This window comes from Phallusia mammillata, chromosome 7 (genome assembly GCF_965637545.1).
Source record: "Phallusia mammillata chromosome 7, kaPhaMamm4.hap1.1, whole genome shotgun sequence".
Classification (NCBI taxonomy): Eukaryota; Metazoa; Chordata; class Ascidiacea; order Phlebobranchia; family Ascidiidae; genus Phallusia; species Phallusia mammillata.
The window spans coordinates 7,517,428-7,536,340 of record NC_137258.1 but is presented as its reverse complement, the minus strand read 5'-3'; the positions used below and the strand labels follow the sequence as shown (position 1 = coordinate 7,536,340).

Below are 18,913 nucleotides of genomic sequence, written 5' to 3'. Positions count from 1 at the left end.
CAACGCACGTTAATGGCAGAAAGTACATTCAGTACAGTCGCTCGATTATAAAACTGGAAAAACTAAAGAATACATTGCAAAATTGTTATAACTTGTGTGGGAGACAAAAACACAAGCGCACTGCAGGTTTTTTTCATGGCAGCAGATCCTTTTGGAAGTCTGCTGTGCGGAAAACGACTTGGAAACAGTTTTTCCGTTTTGTGGTTTTCCGTCCACCATAATATTGCTACTTGCCAACTGCACAAAAACACCTCGCTTCAACTTCACTTTGATGAACAAAGACTTAAACCCGTTGTGTATGGCGCTGTTTACAGTTTAGCTTTGTAGGAACTTCGGTATTTTATTACGAGGTTCAAGGCAGCCAAGAACGAAACCCCTGTACCATCCAGCCAATGTCCTGTCTAGCATATAGCATGTTTGACCCATGTACAGACATAAAATACCGATCGGGGTAGGTTTTTTCGACAATGGGATCAAAATTTTGTCTTTCCAAATCCAGTTTAAACCGGTTTGGAGGTTCGGTAGGAGGCAGTAACCGGTCTAAACCAGTTTGAAACTGGAATATCCAGGCGAAAACCCACCCAAAACCGGATTTTTACTCAATTTTTTGATCCCCGAAAATTTTTTTTCAGGCCCGTTTTCTTGTTATTTCTCTCCTTAACTCATAATTCGAAAACTGCTGGACTCTATGCTTGAATTCCTGATATTGACAGCAGCAGTATAGTAATTCTTAATTACATTCCCACCCATTTTTTACAACAAAATGCCGTATGATGTATTTATTTGTTTCATTGAAACCGACTAGGCGGTCGAAGCTTTTTTTTCACGGGGTTTGAATCCAGGACAACATCGTTGACGAATCCCGATCAGGGATTTTTATATCTGTATATGGGTCAGCCGCGCTAGACCATTCGGCCAAGTTCCTGCTCAATTGGACGAAGCTTGAAAACCATCTGGTTTCTACTGTAATCACCGTATGCTACAGTATCTTGGCCAGCTGAGAAAAACGTTCGAACTTCATCGACTACATCCTCATCCGTTAAATCCACTCCGTGTTGATCCTAGAACACAACAAACGGATATGGCATGTTCTTACGACGTGTTTCTGTTTACAGAAGCTGACCGCTAAGGAAATATCTAATATTTTGCATCACATTTTTCACAGTTTTGTTAACGGGTGGGACGTACTTTTTAGTTGCATAGTACATCCCTTACTTTATGATCAGAAATCACTACTTGATTACACCTTTGGTAGGCATTTCTTTTCAACGATATCGTTTGGCATTGCTAGCGTGGTCGTCAACCTATGGGTCGCGACCCCAAGTGGGGTCGCCTAAACTTTTTCTGGGGTCGCCATAAGTCGCCGAATTTAACTTACTGCATTTTAAAATTGATTACAGAAAATAAAACTAATATTATGTTCTTTTAGATCGCAACTTTTGCTCTTGTTTTGTGGTGCAGCTTGCTACCTTATGTTGCAATTAAATCGTGGTAGTGAAAAAACACAAAATGCCTTTATCGCGTAACAATGATGGGTTTGGACAACGTGTATTATGACTCAACACTATAAGTTTGTATTATGTAAGGTGACACCAGAACGAGTGAATAGTTATTTGTGTAACGTTTGAAATGAAACGCCTTAAAAACTTTTTTCGTAATACTTTTGTATCGCCATATTTGTTTGTAATTATGTATAGTATGTGTACTTGTTCTTTCGGTTCAGCATTACTTAAAACATTTTTCTCAGTGTTGAAAAAAATGGGGTTGCATGTAAATTCCGATTTCATTTTCCCTTAAATTGGGGTCGCCTATAATAAAGGTTGAAGACCACTGGTTTACAGTTTAAGAAAGCTGAAACATCTCGGTTGATAAATCAAAGCTGTTGCTGTCAGACAAAATGTTTTCCTCTTCAGCAGTTTTTTACTAACAAATGGTTTCCGTTTGTTGATGTTACCTTTGTCTGTATAAGCCAATCAAAAAAATCAACATTTTGACCCTTCTTTTTACGAAAAGCAAGCGACTCCCGTGTCGCCTTGTCAACTTTTGTCGTTTCAACAAAATCGGACTCCAAAGAATTCAACAGCGCTCGTCTCTCCCTAATAATCTGCAACAAAACAACACACGTTCTTGTAAACAGCAACACCAAACAAACACAAATTGTATCAATGTTAACAAGCTCGTTTGTCACCACTCTTGTCGTGGAGAGTTGCACACCGCGAAAACAGGAGAACAAACGCACAATCTGCCTTTACACGTTACATGTAGCTCTTTTAACTCATGCCTTAGGCCAACCTTAATTACTGGTTCTCAACCTTAATTACTTCGCGATCCCCTTTGGAGGATTTTAACACAACTCGAACCCTTTACAAACTCATGTAAGAAGTTTCACTACCAGAATGTGTTCATTTACTATTAAATGTCACTGTACGAGTTCGGCTTTTTGAATTGTACAAACCCCGAACATTGTGGTCATGGCTCAAGTCACCATAAACATTTTCACTATTTACTGCTTTTATATGAGGAAAAGCGAAAAACCAAATTCATAGACATATTTTATCACAAATGTTGTTGTGCCAATTTTAAGTCAAGCTTTCGTGTCAGTTACTATACTAAACAGAAGACTGGGGGAAAGTTTTTATGACACGGATAAAATTATCTTGAGTTGGGTTGCATCTTCGGAACCCCCTTAAAAGTGCTTGGCGGTCCCTTTTGGGGTCGCGACCCCCGGTTGAGAAACATTGCCTTGAGCAGAGGAACAAATGTAATGTAGATTTTTTTTCTCTTAAGTCTAAACATTTCAGGTTTGAGTGTTTTGAAATCCAGCGCCTGTTGTTCGCTGTGAAACTGAAAATAAACTCTTTTTTACCTCGCTAACCTTGTCCTGAATCCTGTCAGTGATGTCATAGAACCTTTTGCCCTCTTTTGTCATCTATATAACTTATCGTACAAAGGGTTAACCCAGCGTCGCAACATCAAATCAGAAGACTCAGTAACCAGCTGGTTGTAGTCTTCATCTTTGCTGTAAAACAATCAGTTTAAAATCAGCATTTTTATGGATTTTGCGATAAGCAGCAAGTTCAAGGAGACGTTGAATTTACCCCATAACCACGACTTGTGACATCATACACTCCATCACGTTTTTGTAGGAAGCTTCAGACAACATAAACGATATGTCCGCGGCTTTTTTGCTGGTGGCAACTTCCTCACGCCAATCAATAACCGAGTCGCAGCTGGCGTTGAAAACAGCGCATTGTCTGGCTTTAAAATGCAAAACAACCGAAGTTGGAAATCCGCTGTATACCTATACACCCCAATGAATACGTGAGTCTGGGTGCAGTTTGCGGGGTGGTGTATAGCATTTCCTAGTGCTGGCATAATAAACAACGGCGAAAACTATTGGAAGCTGAGAAGTGTCCGACTTATTGTCTGGAAAAAGTCGAATCAAACAACTTTACTGTTCGTCGCAGCCTGACTTGTGTTTGCACAAACGGTTTCACGTACTTGACTTTGACAGTGGAAATAACAACCGTAGGCAAAATAAACTCTACAAAACAACCCAGTACGAAAATCCCTGCCCTTGTTCCTCGATACATCTTGCTCGGCATACGCATACTAAGCAAGGATGGGTTTCTACTTGGGTCATTGGTTGTCTTTCATGTGGCTCCTGTAAATGTGAATTGCTGTCAGTTCAACAACATTTTTTGTAGGTTAAGTACCAGCTTATATGTTATGCACGTTGATAACACGCGTCAATCTTCTTTATAGTTGTAAACCAATGTCTACATGGGATTTTGGGATCAAAATTTAACGCATCCAAAATTCCAAATCAGTGTAAACAGTAAATTTCTCATTAAAACCCACCGAAATCTGGTTTTAAAATAAATTATGTTTTCTATATATGTGTCAGAAGTGTCACTAAAATTTAAAAATCGCCCCACGATAAAAAAATGACCAGATCAAGAAAAAAATCCATTAATCTTTGTCTTCGTCCTATGCACGAATTCAATGAATGATTAATTATAACCAGCAAAGTGGAACCGAGGGCATATGCATGTAATTTGGTCAGCCTTCTCGGATTTGCAAATGTTGGTTAAACCCAGATATCAAACGCCATCCCATCTTTTGCAACAAATACAAGCGGTAGTGACAAATATAGCGTGCAACTCGGCAGAGCTGACCCTCGCCAATGAATTACAAAACCAAATGACTTCGACAGCAAAGGTTTGAACCCAAAAAGGTTGAACGACTATGTAATAGGTGTGGGTTGAGCCGAGTCAGAACACAAATACTCGGTACCGAGCATCGCTGTTCATCAGTTGCACAAACTGTCCTTAGCATTAAATTTGCATATTCATGCCCAGATATAACATGCGAAACTAGTGTTCGAAACGGTATCCAACGAACAAAAATGACTGTTTTTAAAATGCGTTAAACGGTTTAAAAGCGCGTACTTCTGGGCCTGTACATCTTAATACACCGCAAGTGACGTAAAGGGAAAGCTACAAAACTGGTGTGAAATTGGGGATGTTTGTGACGTCACAATGCACCGAGCACTAACGTGAGATTCTTGGTGTTCCACCAAACAGAACATTTGCAGTTTTGGCCCATACCTACTATTTAAGGTCATCAAAGTTAATATACGCACAACAATACAACAAAATTATTTTATTTAAGTTATAGTCGGGAGAAACAAATCGGAATGAGAACTTCATATTTCGGAAGTTATCAGATAGTTTCATTGCATTTCCCGAATTCAGATTTCACTGACACTAAACTATCAAATTTGTAAATGACACTGAAAAAGCATCGAGCCAATAGATGATTAGCTGCAGACAGTGCACACTGTTTCGATCAGTAAGATCTCGTCACCAGCTGTACTGATGAGACCTTATAGAAACAGTGTGCACTTTCTGCAGCTTGCAAATAACACACTTTTAAACTCCTGCCGTTTTCCTACCAAGACAGACCACAAATAAATCGCAGATAATTTAATGGGCACGCATCAATTCCATTCACTTGAATCGCGTCGCCGTTGATAAAATCTGACAAACCGTCACCTCAATACATTTCTTATTGCACAGGTAACTGTGTGAACGAATAGTAACGTCGACACACATACAACAAACAAACAATTGTTAAGGATTTCAACCCGGGAAAGGCTTGCCTGTCAATCAAAAGCCCTCCCGTGATTTGAATGATGCTGATCGTTGCGTAACAATGACAACTTCCTGTCAGTAACTGTGAAACGTGTACAAGTGCCAATGTATGCGCCTGGTTTCGCTTTCCTTGTGTCATGTGGAAAATCTATTCTATACATATTGTGAACCAAATTTGGATATTCCATGATTAAATGTTTGGTTGGTTTGGCATGCGATTTTTGTTGAAGTTTTTGAATGCCCTTTGGGTTGAAGTTTGACTTGGTTCGGTTTTGCCAGTCATTACTTTTTCCCGAACAAAATTGATGTTTAAAGAAGTACCATCAAAGCGATAACACTAGCGCAATCACAAGTAGTAACTCCTCACACAGTAAGCCACCTAATTGTCAGCGGTTTGGCAACACTTCGACGCGACGAATTGATAATCGAATTTGAGAGTAAGTGCCGTCAATTGGGGAACAATTTCTTACATAATGTATGAGAAAGTGCTTGAACGAGGTTCGCCATGGTTTGGCTTTGGTAAATCAGTAGCAGGCGCTGTTTCTTTGGAATACGTTTTTATGTGAGCCTTGAAATCTACATATCCAGGGCCCTATGACATCACAGTCATATGAAATCACTCTAACAGCTAAAAGCACATGACACCCCTCACATTTGTAGCAGCTCAAGCACTTTCTACACTGGGTGAAGTTTCCAGTATAGGAGTAGGGTCTATCACGTCAGGCTTTAGTATTTCCCAACTGGTTATAGTTTCGTTGCTCGCAGACGGGGTCGCCGCAACGTCACTGACGTTTGTTACGTCACAATGGTTTGAATCACTTTCTGGTTCCTCGTCACTGCCGTCCGCCTGCCGAGCTGTAAACGACACCACCAGATTTGAGGTTCCAACCACAGCGTTTAAGACCGACTTGCTCTCAGCCGGAGGAGATTTCTTCTTGTTGGCCAGGACGGGACTTCCCTTGCGCGTCATGGCAGGGCTTGACCTGGAGTTGAGCGAGAGAAGATTGTCGGCACTCACATTCTGACGCTGAAGACCAGTAAGTTCTGGCGAGGAGTGAAGGGGTTGGCCCAACGATCCGTTACTGCTTGGCTCGTTTAGATAAAGTTGGTCAATGGCTACTTGAGAATCGTTTTGAAAATCTGGCCAAACATAAATGCAAGATTAATGGATATGTTTATAAAGACGGATTTTAATTCTACTGTAATAAACTATTATTATAAAGGTGATACATCATCATCACTTAAGATCCCATCTTAAAGCAAAAAAGCCTGTATTATTAGGCTTTTTTTCCCAAATTAGGTCTGGCTTTCAAGGCCAATACTTCAATAGGGGAACTAGTCACACTGCGTCATAACAAATGACGAGGTGGCCATGAAATGACGCATATAAATAATCATCATACCAGTGATTTGCAGATTTGTCTAAATTCTCATTTTTTTGTTGGCCACTAGAAAAAATACTGACAAATTTTTCAAGTTTCAGAGATGAAAACATTTTTGTATGTTTGAGTAAAATGATAGACTTATGGCAGTCATACTGTTTTAGTTTGTGTCAATTTACATGAACAACGTTTGTTTAAGTAATACGTGTAACCAACCGTCAGTTATCATATCTCTTTAAAGTTTGAACAGTACAAAGGCCATCACAAGTCCTTTATACACAATCGACATTTCCAAAGATCTCTACGTTTCAATTCCACGTCCACAACCTATCTAACATTACGTCAGCACAGCCAGCCGAATTAACATATGGTAAATGAACGTGAAGTAATAAAACAACAATACGACATAACAATTACGCATGTCGGTATACACGTTACACTGCGGGATTTTACCAACCTTTGGATGTGGGCTGCTGGTCTTTGTTGCTTGCTGGAGTCGGTTGCAAAATCCCACGTTTTATTCTCAACTGTTGACGTAGTTTCTTAAGCATCGCTACCTGCTTCTCGAGGGCCGAAGTTTCCTTGTTAAGGACATCAACCGCAGTGGAGACCGATTCCCGCGGCTGCAGTCCGTAGTCAAACCTGTGGTTGATACGTCAAGATTTAAAGGGGAAACTGATATTTATCCGCATATTTTAAAGAAGAAACTTTAAAAAAAAAATAATGCGAAAAATAACTTTCATGAAACTTCCAAGGCGACTGTTTTGACAGACTTCTGTAACGCCATATTAAGAGTGCTGTCATTTTTTCCAATGCTTATTGCCACAACAATTCCAACACAATGATGGTTGTTTTGTTTATCCATGTGCTGAGAAACACGTACAATGATGTAATACAAGACAAGAAAGGAAATAGCATGAGGAAATACGTTTCAATAATTAATGCAAAACTGTATTCACTGAATTCGGCAAACTGTATTCAACATGACCAATTTCTCTTTTAAACATATCCATCACGGCGAGTGTATCCCTACGAAAGGAAACACTATAATACATGCGCTATGCAGCATCGGTAACCAGTCGGTCGCCAAAATTAACCGGTGAAGGCGGTGATCCATCAAAAGCATTGAATCAGTCTCGATAAGGTTGGCCCAATGCTGGCATTAATAGCAGCAAGTTTGAAACAGTTTAAATAACGGAGGCCATAATTACTGTACATTTGCCTCCATTCAAATTTCAAACACCTACACATTTGAAGTCTTACGGTTTGACAACAAACTAAAGAGTCATGGCTTGGCTGCATGCGTAACTGTTTAAGCTGTAAATGGATAATGGAAATGGAAGACGACTTATTACCTATATATAAGCTATTGCTGCCCGGCATAATATCAAGTTTGTTGAGCTCTTCTGGCAAATGTAATTTTATTCCGACGTTTCGAAGTCCTATACAGGTCGTCTTCATCAGGGTAAATAACACTGAATGCGACTAGTACAGTAAACCCTGATGAAGACGACCTGTATGGGACGTCGAAACGACTTATTACCTGTTGTACATAGACAGCCAGAACTTGACGAACTGTGGAGACGAGGGTGGTATGAGAAGTTGATTTTCCTCCCTGTGGTGTTCGGAGCCCCGGTACAAGGGGTTGGTGTAGAGGTCGAGTCTTTTCATCATCCAGCCCCAGAGCGAGTAGGTTCGCGCGGCGAGACTGCATAAAATGAATACATAAATGCCAAGAAAGCATGAACACAATACTTGAGGAATGGATTGCGAAAAAATGTAGCCCATATGCTGTTTAGCAATCGTGACAATGGACTTTCCAACGACAAACCAAATTAATTGTTCGAAACGGAAACTGTACATCATGGCATAAGTTGATTTTTGTCGGAACATAGTTGACACATTGCACAACAACACAAAACAGGACAATGAACCTATAACAACGCAATAAAGAAAGTTGGTGATCTTAAATGCAACACGCACAGGCCAACAGGTCAGCAACTCTCCACAATGCTTTGCATAGTTGTTGTAATGAGCGGTCGAAAGAGAGTGGTGCGATATGTTTAACTTTAAAGGGTACAAGTCACGCAGGGCGTATGCAATCGTGCCTACGCTGCTTCGAAATGTGACAAGTCTCATCATAACACAAACCCACAGTCTGGGGAAAACAGTTAAATGCGCAGGCGCCAGTGCTGATGCGTCACCAGCTAGCTACTGTGCCTTCATTGCTTAATAAGAACCACAAAACTGGCATTCGTGCATTGCTACAATAGAGGTAGAATCAGAAACAATAGTCCACTACCGCTGCCTTTCCTTGAATGTTGAGCACTCGTTGAAATACAAATAAGAAACTGTTGGTGGGGGGATAACGGGCTAGCGAGGACTTCGCCTGGCATTCTGCGAAACTATACGCGAAGGGCCAATCCGGAAACGCGTAGTAACGCAACCGAGCGTCGATGGAAAGCAAGCTGATATACTAACGACATATTCTAAACATGTTGTTATGGTGAAAGAGAAAGACAACGATTAAAATGCCAGCCGCGTGACGAAATTTACATATGGCATAAACAACAAACACTATAGCCGCACCTTAACTGTTGACGTTCTTTGGCGCAATTCCCTAAGAATGTACCGAACTGGCAAGAGAAGACGTGGTCGTGAAGATCGAAAAGGAGCCGTTCGTTGAACTGGAAAGCACACGGTTTGAGCCGCATCAGTTGCCACACCGCGTCCACGAACTGTGTAAACACTGGCGAAACTTCGCGGTTATCTCCATCGATGTGACCACACCTTCGAATAAAAAATATTGTTGAAAAATATGCAATGCCGTTTGAATATAAAGCTTAACGCTATTTCAGTATTTCTTAAATGATTTTACACCTTGGTGCGACTTATAAACCAACCAAAAATTTGAGGGCGCACTATTAATAGCAAAAATCAGTCAACTTTTTATACAATCCAACTTTATCAGCGCATATGGCTACTCTTCAAAAATTATGTTTTAGGGGCCTGTGGGTGGACTGCTTGATCAATAGGAGTCTTGTAGATATTTATCACAAGTGCCAATTTAACAGGCCTAAACAGCTTTTCTTTACAAAAGAAAGGGACAGACACACTTTAAAGCAGGGGTGGGCAACCTTTGTTACTGTGGGGCCAATTACAAATGTCAAAGTTGGATTGCGGGCCGCACCAGCCTGTGTACAACACAAAGTGATTTTGATTTGTTGCTTACCAAATATGCTAAATTACAAGTATAATTCGCATTTGATTCTAGCCACATTTTGCCAGGTCGCAGAAAACTAGCATCAGGCGCATTAATCAGCTCGAAAATATGTAATAATTGGACTCGTTTGCCAGTACTTTTGAAATCCAAGCGTCTCTGCTGGCTGCACAACCTTTAAAGAAGGGCCGCATGCAGACCACGGGCCCCAGGTTGCCCACCCCTGCTTTAAAGAGTGCTATGAAAACTATAATTTAGAAATCTATAATTAGTTTTTGCACCCATAGTTAGTTTCAGAAACTTTATGCAGTTTAAAGCTACATTTAGCATGGATCTTTTTACACACAGTGAAACGTACAACTAACTAAACAATGCAAAAAACAAAAACACAGCATATGACAAGGTACAGAGAGTGAGACAGTAATTTGATGACTCTATTTAAGTAATAAGTACATGTCCACATTCCCCAATAATGACTGTATTTAACTAGCAGAATTATACACACATACCTGTGGGTAAACTTGTGGCCAAAGTGAAGCCATTCTTTTTGAACCAATGCAAGAAAACCATCAATTGTCCTGTAGTGTGGGTTAAGCATTATAGAAGATAATGCACAGGTTTGTGCTGTTCTGTCCCATCCGTCACTGCAGTGGACAAGAACGCTGCGACTTTCCACACCAACAGCCTACCAATATTTAAAAAATAACAATTCATTTAAGGCAACAGTTTCCAACGTTTCTGGTGCCAGGACCTCTTGATCATATTTGCCAGGCTACAGTAACCCCAAGGATAAAATTGGTAGGCTTAATATAAAAACTGCTTGTGTTTGTTTACTGTTTTTTTTTCTCAAAATGAAGTGGAAAATCAGTTTTTGGGGTAGTGGTCTGCGACCTACAAGAAATTTGGAACCCCTGCCTTTTGGTGACCTCAGGCAAATTGTCAGTTTGGAATTCGCTGATTTAAGGTGTACCGTATTTTACGGACGATAAAGCGCACCCGATTATAAGGCGCACTGTCAATAAATTGCTTTGATTAGTTTTTTGTTCATACATAAGGCGCACCGGACTATAGAACGCAACGTATTTTAAGGAGTATGGGTTACCGTATAAAGCTCAGTAAAGTCCCGTCTAAAGCTCATAAAGCTCTGAATATCACAGTTGGTAGTTGCGTTTACCATAGTTTTTGTGTAAGACGGTGGTTTATTTATATATATAATGATAGTATCGGTACTGGTTTTGAGTGTAGCCTAGGCAATTAAGCACTACTTGATCCATACATTAGGCGCACCGGCTTGTAAGGCGCACGATCAATTTATGAGGAAAAAAAAGGATTTAGATTGCGCCTTATGGTCCGTAAAATACGGTAAGTGAATTTTCAACATGAAAACAGGAACTTAAAATGATAAGTTTTCAAAATTTATTTAATCCCATAATTTTATTAAAACTGCAACATTATATTTAAAAAGTTAAACAATAATTGAAAGTAAATAATGACTATTGATTACACTGAAATGAAGTCACCAGTCTTATGTGCATAAACATGAATAATGAAAATCCCCTATGATGCCCTAACATCAAGCTGAGCCCATGTTACAAGAAGCCAGTACATTAGAACTTGCCTGTGCAATAAAACTTGATACTTGTAGCACTGAATGAACATGCTTTAGCCATCCACTGCTGTTTATTGCATCCAGCCAAGTCCCCATACTGCTGCTGGAATCCTCGCATGCTATATATATTGTTAAGTACATTAGAATATAAGTGTATATTTGTGTGATCAATAAGTAAAGCCAAAGGCAGTGACACTGGTTTATTTGAGATAAATGCATTATTTAGTTAAGCCAGGGGTACACAACCTGCTGTAAAGACCTATTTTGTAGCTGTAAAATGTATGTTAGGATATATGTACTGGAAAAATATGGCCCGGGAGCAAGAAAAATATATGTATGCTATTTGTGGGCAAACATTTAATATACAGGCAGCACAAAAGTTAACAATATGGATGGTGACATCACAAACAGTTAACATATTAGAAAATTTGCCAAATTGTTTAGCTTAATGAAAATGAGAAATACAAAACAAATCAAATTTTTTAACAAAATATGCTGAGACACTTGGCAGGCATTGGAGAAATGTTGACCTGTAATGTGGCCGTCAATACTAAAAAGGCTGTGCACCTCTGACATAAACACTTTAACCCAATAGATTATTCAGAAACTAAAGAAAAGTTAGTACCTTCCAACAACTTGTTTAAACTTGCTCTCATCACATGGATATTGTCTATTCCCAAAAAGTGATACTTGATATTTTCATAGACATCAGTGTTTTCGTATCCCTTGCCCTGTGCTCTGTTTGCTACAGCATTTATCTATTAGATAAATAATCTGGTTAAAATGGTAATCTAAATTTATTGACAAACCAACAATCGAGAATTTTACCCACCATTGGTCTAGTGTCAACAATGTACATAAAATCATTAGGAGACGTTTTTGATCTCCTAATTAAATCCACATAGGCTTCATCCTCTATTGATCGCGAATTTAAACCAGCCATAGGCTGACTGCACCTTAATACAAAAAACACAATGAATAGCATTTTTGCTAGTTTTTTTATTTATGGTTTCATAAAAACAAGTGATACCTCACAATTACAGCGCCATTTTTGTGTAAGTATGACATGACGGGCAATCTGCGCTTGCTTCGAAATGCTGCACTACCCACAAGTAAAGCTGGTGTTGCTAGTGAAGGTACACTTAGCAGTTTTGGGTAAGTTTCACACAAACCTGGTTGCAAACAAAGAAATATAGAAATTAAACCCTGTTTGTACATATTCATACCACAAAAACAACATTCAAAGTAAAGAAAATCGTTCAAATTTCTGCATATTTTGAGTGTCAACGTAACTATTTAAAATATCAATAACTTACCAAATTCGTTGTTAATTCGACTAATTTTCCAGAATCTAGTTGGTAAACCCATTTGTAAAAAGTCATTGTTTAAGCCGAATAAATCCCACCCCTCCTGTTGTATTAACTGTTCCTCTCTTGGGTTATAAGAAAATGCATACAGTTCTTCTGTCCGGACTGTAAATATAAATTCTTACATTAGTATTAAATTCTTTACGATATAACAAGAAACAACAACTTTTGTCATTCTCAAATGAATAAATGTAAAACCAAGCAGCGCGTTCATTCATTTGAGAATGACAAAAGTTGATTGTTGAAACGTCATGTTTTATACAAATATAGTGACTTGTTGGTTTCTCGTTAGAATTTTTAAAACCGTGAAATGTGTACCTTTACAATATACCTTTTAAAAAAATTAAAACTTTCATGAAAACTTAATATCAACTTTGGAATTGGAATATACTGTTGCTTTAAAAGGTAGATGATAAAATCTTACTCTTTGAAACACAGTCTAAAAATACACAAAATATATACATTTTAAACATTTTACCTGGCTTTGATAGTTTTAATAGTGAAGAATACAAATCATGACAATCTCGTTCTTCCGCAATTAAAAAGGATAGAACTTGAAATGTTTTGCACCTGAAACAAGAAACAAAATGTTTGTTTGTTTATCATAATAAAATAAAAATATTTTCCTAGTTTTGCATGCCGTGTCAAATTACTTACAAAAAATATATTTTCTTATTATACCTTATTTTTAAAGGAGAACCTGATTGGACAAGACTTAATTTTTCCACCGACTGGATATGAGTATGTACAATCCATGTTTCATTTCGTCTGTTTAGATCGACAAATATTAAGTGTGTTGCAGTTAAATACAATGTTCCTTCAATTGGGTTCTTTGAGTGATTGTCCATTAATCGAACATTTTCAACCTGCGAATAATGATGAATTTTACCTTTTCAAGAACAAACCTGCACCAAAAAAACTGAAAGCTTATTGTTAAGGGTTAAGCAATATTCATGTAAATAAAAAAGTTCAAAACAAAAATTTCTTACAATTTTTGTTTTATAATATTTTGTTAATATGCCAGTAGTTTAATTTTGTGATCTATAGATCAATTATAATTGTTTGACAAAAACAAAAAAATACCTTGGGCGTTCTTATGTACTCCATTGTTTCACTAATCCCTTTACTTCATGAGATATACTTGTGGTCAATCCTGTACTATTGAAATATGACACTCAAGAAAACAAAGCCATAATTTTTCCATGTACACGTTACCCCTGAGTCTGATCTGCCAACATATTTGCCTCTACCAGTACCAATGTTATTTTGTCGAACATTCTGACCAAATATTAAAGCCAAACTAACTGTTTGCCGCAAAAACTAAAGGTAACATAAAAAATAATTATTATTTAATTTTTACAAGAAAATGAGTACCAAAAACTATCTGCATGATATTTAAAAATAAACAAAGTCATTCATCAATACATGCTTAAATACTATACAAGTGCCTTTGCTATTTCTTTTTCACAGAATATAACTGCACAAAATAGAATTTACTCGTACAGTACCTGATAGTAATTGCGCAAATTTAGTCATTATTGGTCACAATGTTTACCATAGAAATCAATAAAAGTCTTTAATTACGTCACGCATACTATCAAATAAATACATATTTTGCGACAACAAGTTTGATATTTGCATCGTTTTGTGATAGAATACAAAATATTTGTAATCAAAGATTTTTAAAAAAATATGCCAGGATAGCCCATTGGTTAACGCAACTGTTTAAACTTTAAACCTTTTTCATCCCGCGACCCAATTTAGCCACAAAATGTAACTTGCGGGCACCCTAGTAAATATTTCCTTTTTTTATATAATCACTAGAATAAACTTTCACTTTGGACAAGCGAAGAGTCTAAGCTTGCTGGTCCGTTCGGTCTTCATACATAAAGTATCCTGTCACAACACACTGAGTGTTTTGATGTTTTAACGTTAGTTTGCCCACGAGGCACAGCGGCACTTGTATTGAATTAACTACATCGTGGCGTAATAAAGCATTTGTTTGTATTGTAATGGCCATAATAGCACACAAAATAAGTTTCAATCTAAAAGTTCGACGTTTCATTGCTTCAGATGTTTTCATTTTGCCATTGCTGATAAACATTCCTTTTTTCAGCTTATCAAAAGTCCTCGCGACCCCCAGTAAAATGACATATACGACTCCCACAGACCCACGGATTGGAAATAAAGTTTGTCCCCTTGTAAGCAAGAATCTCAAGTTAAATTGTTACAACAAATTACAAGATTCGGAATTTACCGGCCGATCTGTCGGTATTTGTCACATAGAAGTAATACGTCGGGCCTGGTTCGGGCTTAGGCTAAGTTTTAATAAAAGTGGAATATGGGACCTGATTTTATACTCGGTCGCAATTTTGCCATGTTAAATCTCACTTTTATGCCTGAAACCTTTGAAATTTACAAAACAATGATTTCGGCCGGGTTAAGCTGGGGCTTGTAAGTTATTTTTGCACAGGCTACGGGCCGGGTTCCCCAGTTGACTTACAACTCTGATTTACAGAACTGACTCGGAAAAAAATAGCTGTTTCAAAATTGTTCTTGCTGTGAGCATGCTTTAAAGAACATTCAAAGTCTTTGCAGATTTGTTTCTGTTAAAACGATTCAATTTTGTGTGATTAATCAAGGACGCATCGTTAAACGGTCGATGAACGGGGTCAACTTGTTGGACTGTCATGCACAGTTCAACTTAAACTGAAAATGCATCTGCAAATGCTTTTAAAAAGAGCTAAGCTCGGAAATTTTACTCAAAGCATTTTAGGTGTGTTAATATAATAATGTAAGTGCAAGGAAGTTCTTTGTTTTTTCAATTTTCGCAGAACACAGCAACGTTTTTAACGTTTACTGCTTCAGGAAGGAACTTGTAACGTTCACTCTGATTATGTCAGCGAGTGTTTTGTTGGCTAAACAAAATATCGCCAAAACGTTTTTCCTGTGAGATTTCTAGAAATACAACAAGCTTTTGCACATTTTCATGGCCTTTGCGCACGACCTCGACGACAGCGCTTGTTGCTGATTATCTTCTTGCAGCACACCGGCCGTTTTTTCTTTTTTTGCCAAAGGCGTTTTAGCTTTCAACTTTCCGGACCTCTACTATCTGTTGTGGTTCAAGAAAACGTTTCTAGCTTTGTAAAGTAGATTGGCAATTGAGTGTAATGCAGCTTAGAAGGAAAGTTCTTAGAAGGAAAGTTTTTTCATAGGTTATATAATGAAAGTTTTTTCTTGTGATTTGTCAAGATGCCTGTAAGTTCTAGATTGTTTATTGATTTCCTCAAACCAGCAAGAATGGAGGCTATTTGAAATTGTAAACCTAACCTTTTTGTTTGTACTTTTTAAATATAGCGATCGTTAATGTTATAATGTAAGCTGTTTGATTCATCAGGATTATCATATAGAATTATTACACAGAAGTATGTAATCTAAGGCTATGTGAAAAGTGTTGTATAATCTGATTTAATACAGATATGAGGAGTTAAATATTGTCTTTTAGTCGAGATCGATCGACTTTCAAAGCGTGTGGCAACGAATCGATGCCCTGAGAAAAACAACACAATCGCCAGACACACTCTTCAACCGTAGCCTATACTTCGTGTTGTAGATTAACATATTTACTGTTGGTAAAATGGTACAGGATCAAGTGAAAGATCATATGGCAACTTCATCGCCAAACAAAACGTCATCTGGAGAAATTTCAAGTTCAACGTCACCTACACTGTCATCGGCATCTACATCAAAACAAATGAAGGACCCTTTATCAGAACTGGACTCAGATTCGGACGAAGAAGCGCTACCGGTAAAGCTGTACACAAGAAGATGGGTGGTGCTGGCCATTGCAGCCTTCTCGATATCAATGCGTGGTTACAATCAGTCTTGCTTCGGGGTCATCAACAATATATACGCAGAGTACTTCGGCGTTATGCCCTGGCAAATCGACTGGTTCGTCGTCATTCAGTCAGTGATATTCCTTTTCATGTCGCTACCAATGACTCTGGTGACCAAGCGACTGAACTACAAGCTCTCCATCTGTTTTATAACAAGCTCTTTGACAATTGGATTTGCTGTAACGGCTTGCGGAATAACAACAAACGAAATGGGCTACGGTGTGGTTTTAGGCGGTCAAGCAGTAATGGGATTTAGCAACATTTTGTCGTGGTCTATTCAACCTGCAACGGCAGCTCTATGGTTTTCTTCATCAGAAGTTGCAATTGCCATAGCTGTCCAAGTGGTCGCTCGAGGCATTGGAGAAGCTCTAGGCTGCATCGTACCACCATTAGTCGCCAACGAAAAGTCTACACACGACCAGGTAAATGACGGCCACAAAACAAATGGAAGTCTGTCTGTAAATTGATTGAATAATCGATTGGTTAATGTACTACATAACGCATTAGAGACCCAAGGTAAGAAACATGTTGGTCTACAAGTGAAATAAATCGATTGATGTAAAAGCTACGGCCAATTTACTTACAAATTAGACAAACACATCGCATCATAGGCAAATTGTTACCTTTTACATTGAATTTAAAAGCCAGCACATTTTGGTTAAGTACAGTCAACCAGCTATTGACAATTCGATAAAATTATGGGTTGGGCTGTAATGTTATTTTGTTTGTTTTAGGTGAAATACGGGCTACTCAGTATGTTCATTGGTCTTGGAAGCTTCGCATTCTTACTGTTTGTCCTATGTTTGACGATAGTCAAGAAGAGACCTCCCCTGCCTCCAAGTGTAGCCCAAGCAAAACTGCAAGCTATAAAGCGAGAGCCACAGGATTTTAAAACGTCCATGAGCAAATTTTACGCCACGATCAAGACACTGTTCAAAGACAAAAATTTTGTTACTGTTTGGTTCGTGTTTGGGGCCATTAACCCTGTACTGCGAACAAGTAACATTCTTTTGACTTCCATGCTGCGTGGCCATTTTAAATTGCACTCAGACCTAAACTTTCAAGTTGGTATTGTTTTAATGGTTGCCTGGTTCATGTACACAGTTGGTGGATTCATCTCAGGCCCATTAATTTCCAAAACCCGACGATACAAGGAAATCGTCCTTGCTAATGTGATTCTTATATGCATTACGTGTATAATGCTAACGATAGGCATCATTTTCAACAGTATTTACTTGGTTTACTTCAGCGTTGCAGCACAAGGTTTATTTCTGGGCTTGGCCAATGCGTCGATTTTTGAACTGCTGATCGAAGTTACTTATCCACAACCAGCAATGTTTGTGACTATGCTGGCAATTGTTATAATGGGATTATTTCGTCTTGGTTATCCCTTGATCGGACGCGCCATATTGAAATTCGCGGGACCACCTGCCTCCACGTCATTCCCTATTGCTATGACGCTTGTCTGTGCATTTTTATTGATCATTCTGAAGCCAGAGTATAAACGGGAAATAGCAAACCGGCCCCCCGATGATTCTGTGCCCCTGATATCTCAAAACAGCGAGATTCGGAAGTAACGAAAACGAAATTGTGACAACCGGACAACTCCTTGTTTTCATTTGTGTACACCATAGTTCCTCTCTGTGTGTGCGCGTGCTAAGCCCGGTTTTTTTATTTCTTCAAAACTACTCGTTAAAACAGATTGCAATTTTGATTGACATTGACATTTTTTTGCTTGCTTTACTTGTTTTTGTGCAAATAGTTTTTTTCGACCAAAAAGTGTTGTTTCTGTGTTGTTTATGTGCTACTCTTTGACTTACCTATCTAGACGAAATTAAAAAAAACGATAAAGAAAGAATTGTTTATTTTAAAAGAGTAAGCAACAGGGAACAAACGTACCTGCTCACTTCATAGCTACAAAGTTTGGTTTATTCGTGAAATGCTTTAAACAATTTTGGCCAAGTCACGGAAAAAAACATTTAAAGCCAAGAACCGAGTGCAAATTTTGGTGCCGTGCTGTCAAAAATGTTGCCCAATTAATTTTCATTTAAAATATCAAGTAAGCTATACTTAAGCTACTGGTTACGGTGCACGTGGTTAATTTTTATATTTGTGGCCTTAAAAAAACTCTTTCTTCGTTTTCACTGAATCAAAGTAGAATGCAATGCATCAAGATGAAATGTTTTTACAAACCACAGAAATCGGTTAATTGAATGTACGGTTGGTGTCATTAAAAGAAGACTAAGCTAAACTATCTTAAGGCGTGAAGGAGGGGACACCATG

The 18,913-nt window shown here is 38.3% G+C and overlaps 3 protein-coding genes across 3 annotated transcripts; 1 reads left to right on the top strand and 2 right to left on the bottom strand.

Annotated features, from left to right (window-relative positions):
• Nucleotides 1-791: 791 nt before the first annotated feature.
• On the bottom strand, nt 792-3,593 carry LOC145237828 (uncharacterized). The gene is made up of 5 exons (XM_080100818.1): nt 3,502-3,593; nt 3,099-3,230; nt 2,959-3,019; nt 1,955-2,104; nt 792-1,061 (listed from the first exon to the last, which is right to left on the bottom strand). The coding sequence occupies exons 1-5, from the start codon at nt 3,591-3,593 to the stop codon at nt 903-905; spliced, it is 594 nt and encodes a 197-aa protein (XP_079956944.1). The 3' UTR covers nt 792-902.
• A 1,380-nt stretch (nt 3,594-4,973) lies between these two features.
• LOC145238474 (phosphatidylinositol-3,5-bisphosphate 3-phosphatase MTMR8-like) lies at nt 4,974-14,051 on the bottom strand. The gene is made up of 13 exons (XM_080101669.1): nt 13,818-14,051; nt 13,416-13,600; nt 13,213-13,304; nt 12,684-12,839; nt 12,398-12,539; nt 12,200-12,323; nt 11,993-12,125; nt 11,377-11,486; nt 10,268-10,443; nt 9,128-9,328; nt 8,082-8,246; nt 6,996-7,180; nt 4,974-6,296 (listed from the first exon to the last, which is right to left on the bottom strand). Exons 1-13 carry the CDS (start codon nt 13,839-13,841, stop codon nt 5,821-5,823), a joined length of 2,169 nt encoding a protein of 722 aa, XP_079957795.1. The 5' UTR covers nt 13,842-14,051; the 3' UTR covers nt 4,974-5,820.
• A 1,904-nt stretch (nt 14,052-15,955) lies between these two features.
• Nucleotides 15,956-18,488, top strand: LOC145237972 (choline/ethanolamine transporter flvcr2a-like). Its single transcript, XM_080100986.1, has 2 exons — nt 15,956-17,052; nt 17,365-18,488. Exons 1-2 carry the CDS (start codon nt 16,372-16,374, stop codon nt 18,205-18,207), a joined length of 1,524 nt encoding a protein of 507 aa, XP_079957112.1. The 5' UTR covers nt 15,956-16,371; the 3' UTR covers nt 18,208-18,488.
• Nucleotides 18,489-18,913: the final 425 nt, after the last annotated feature.

Bases quoted from the DNA above. Each gene is read 5' to 3' on its own strand.
- LOC145237828 (XM_080100818.1), bottom strand. From the start codon at position 3,593: ATGTATCGAGGAACAAGGGCAGGGATTTTCGTACTGGGTTGTTTTGTA. The intron at 3,231-3,501 runs GTACGTGAAACC...TTTCAACGCCAG, and splicing joins ATTTCCACTGTCAAAGTCAA to CTGCGACTCGGTTATTGATT. The intron at 1,062-1,954 runs GTAACATCAACA...GTTGTGTTCTAG, and splicing joins ATTGGCTTATACAGACAAAG to GATCAACACGGAGTGGATTT.
- LOC145238474 (XM_080101669.1), bottom strand. From the start codon at position 13,841: ATGGAGTACATAAGAACGCCCAAG. The intron at 7,181-8,081 runs GTAATAAGTCGT...TATCAACCACAG, and splicing joins TGGCTGTCTATGTACAACAG to GTTTGACTACGGACTGCAGC. The intron at 6,297-6,995 runs GTTGGTAAAATC...ATGTTTGGCCAG, and splicing joins CCAGCAGCCCACATCCAAAG to ATTTTCAAAACGATTCTCAA.
- LOC145237972 (XM_080100986.1), top strand. From the start codon at position 16,372: ATGGTACAGGATCAAGTGAAAGATCATATGGCAACTTCATCGCCAAAC. The intron at 17,053-17,364 runs GTAAATGACGGC...TGTTTGTTTTAG, and splicing joins AAAAGTCTACACACGACCAG to GTGAAATACGGGCTACTCAG.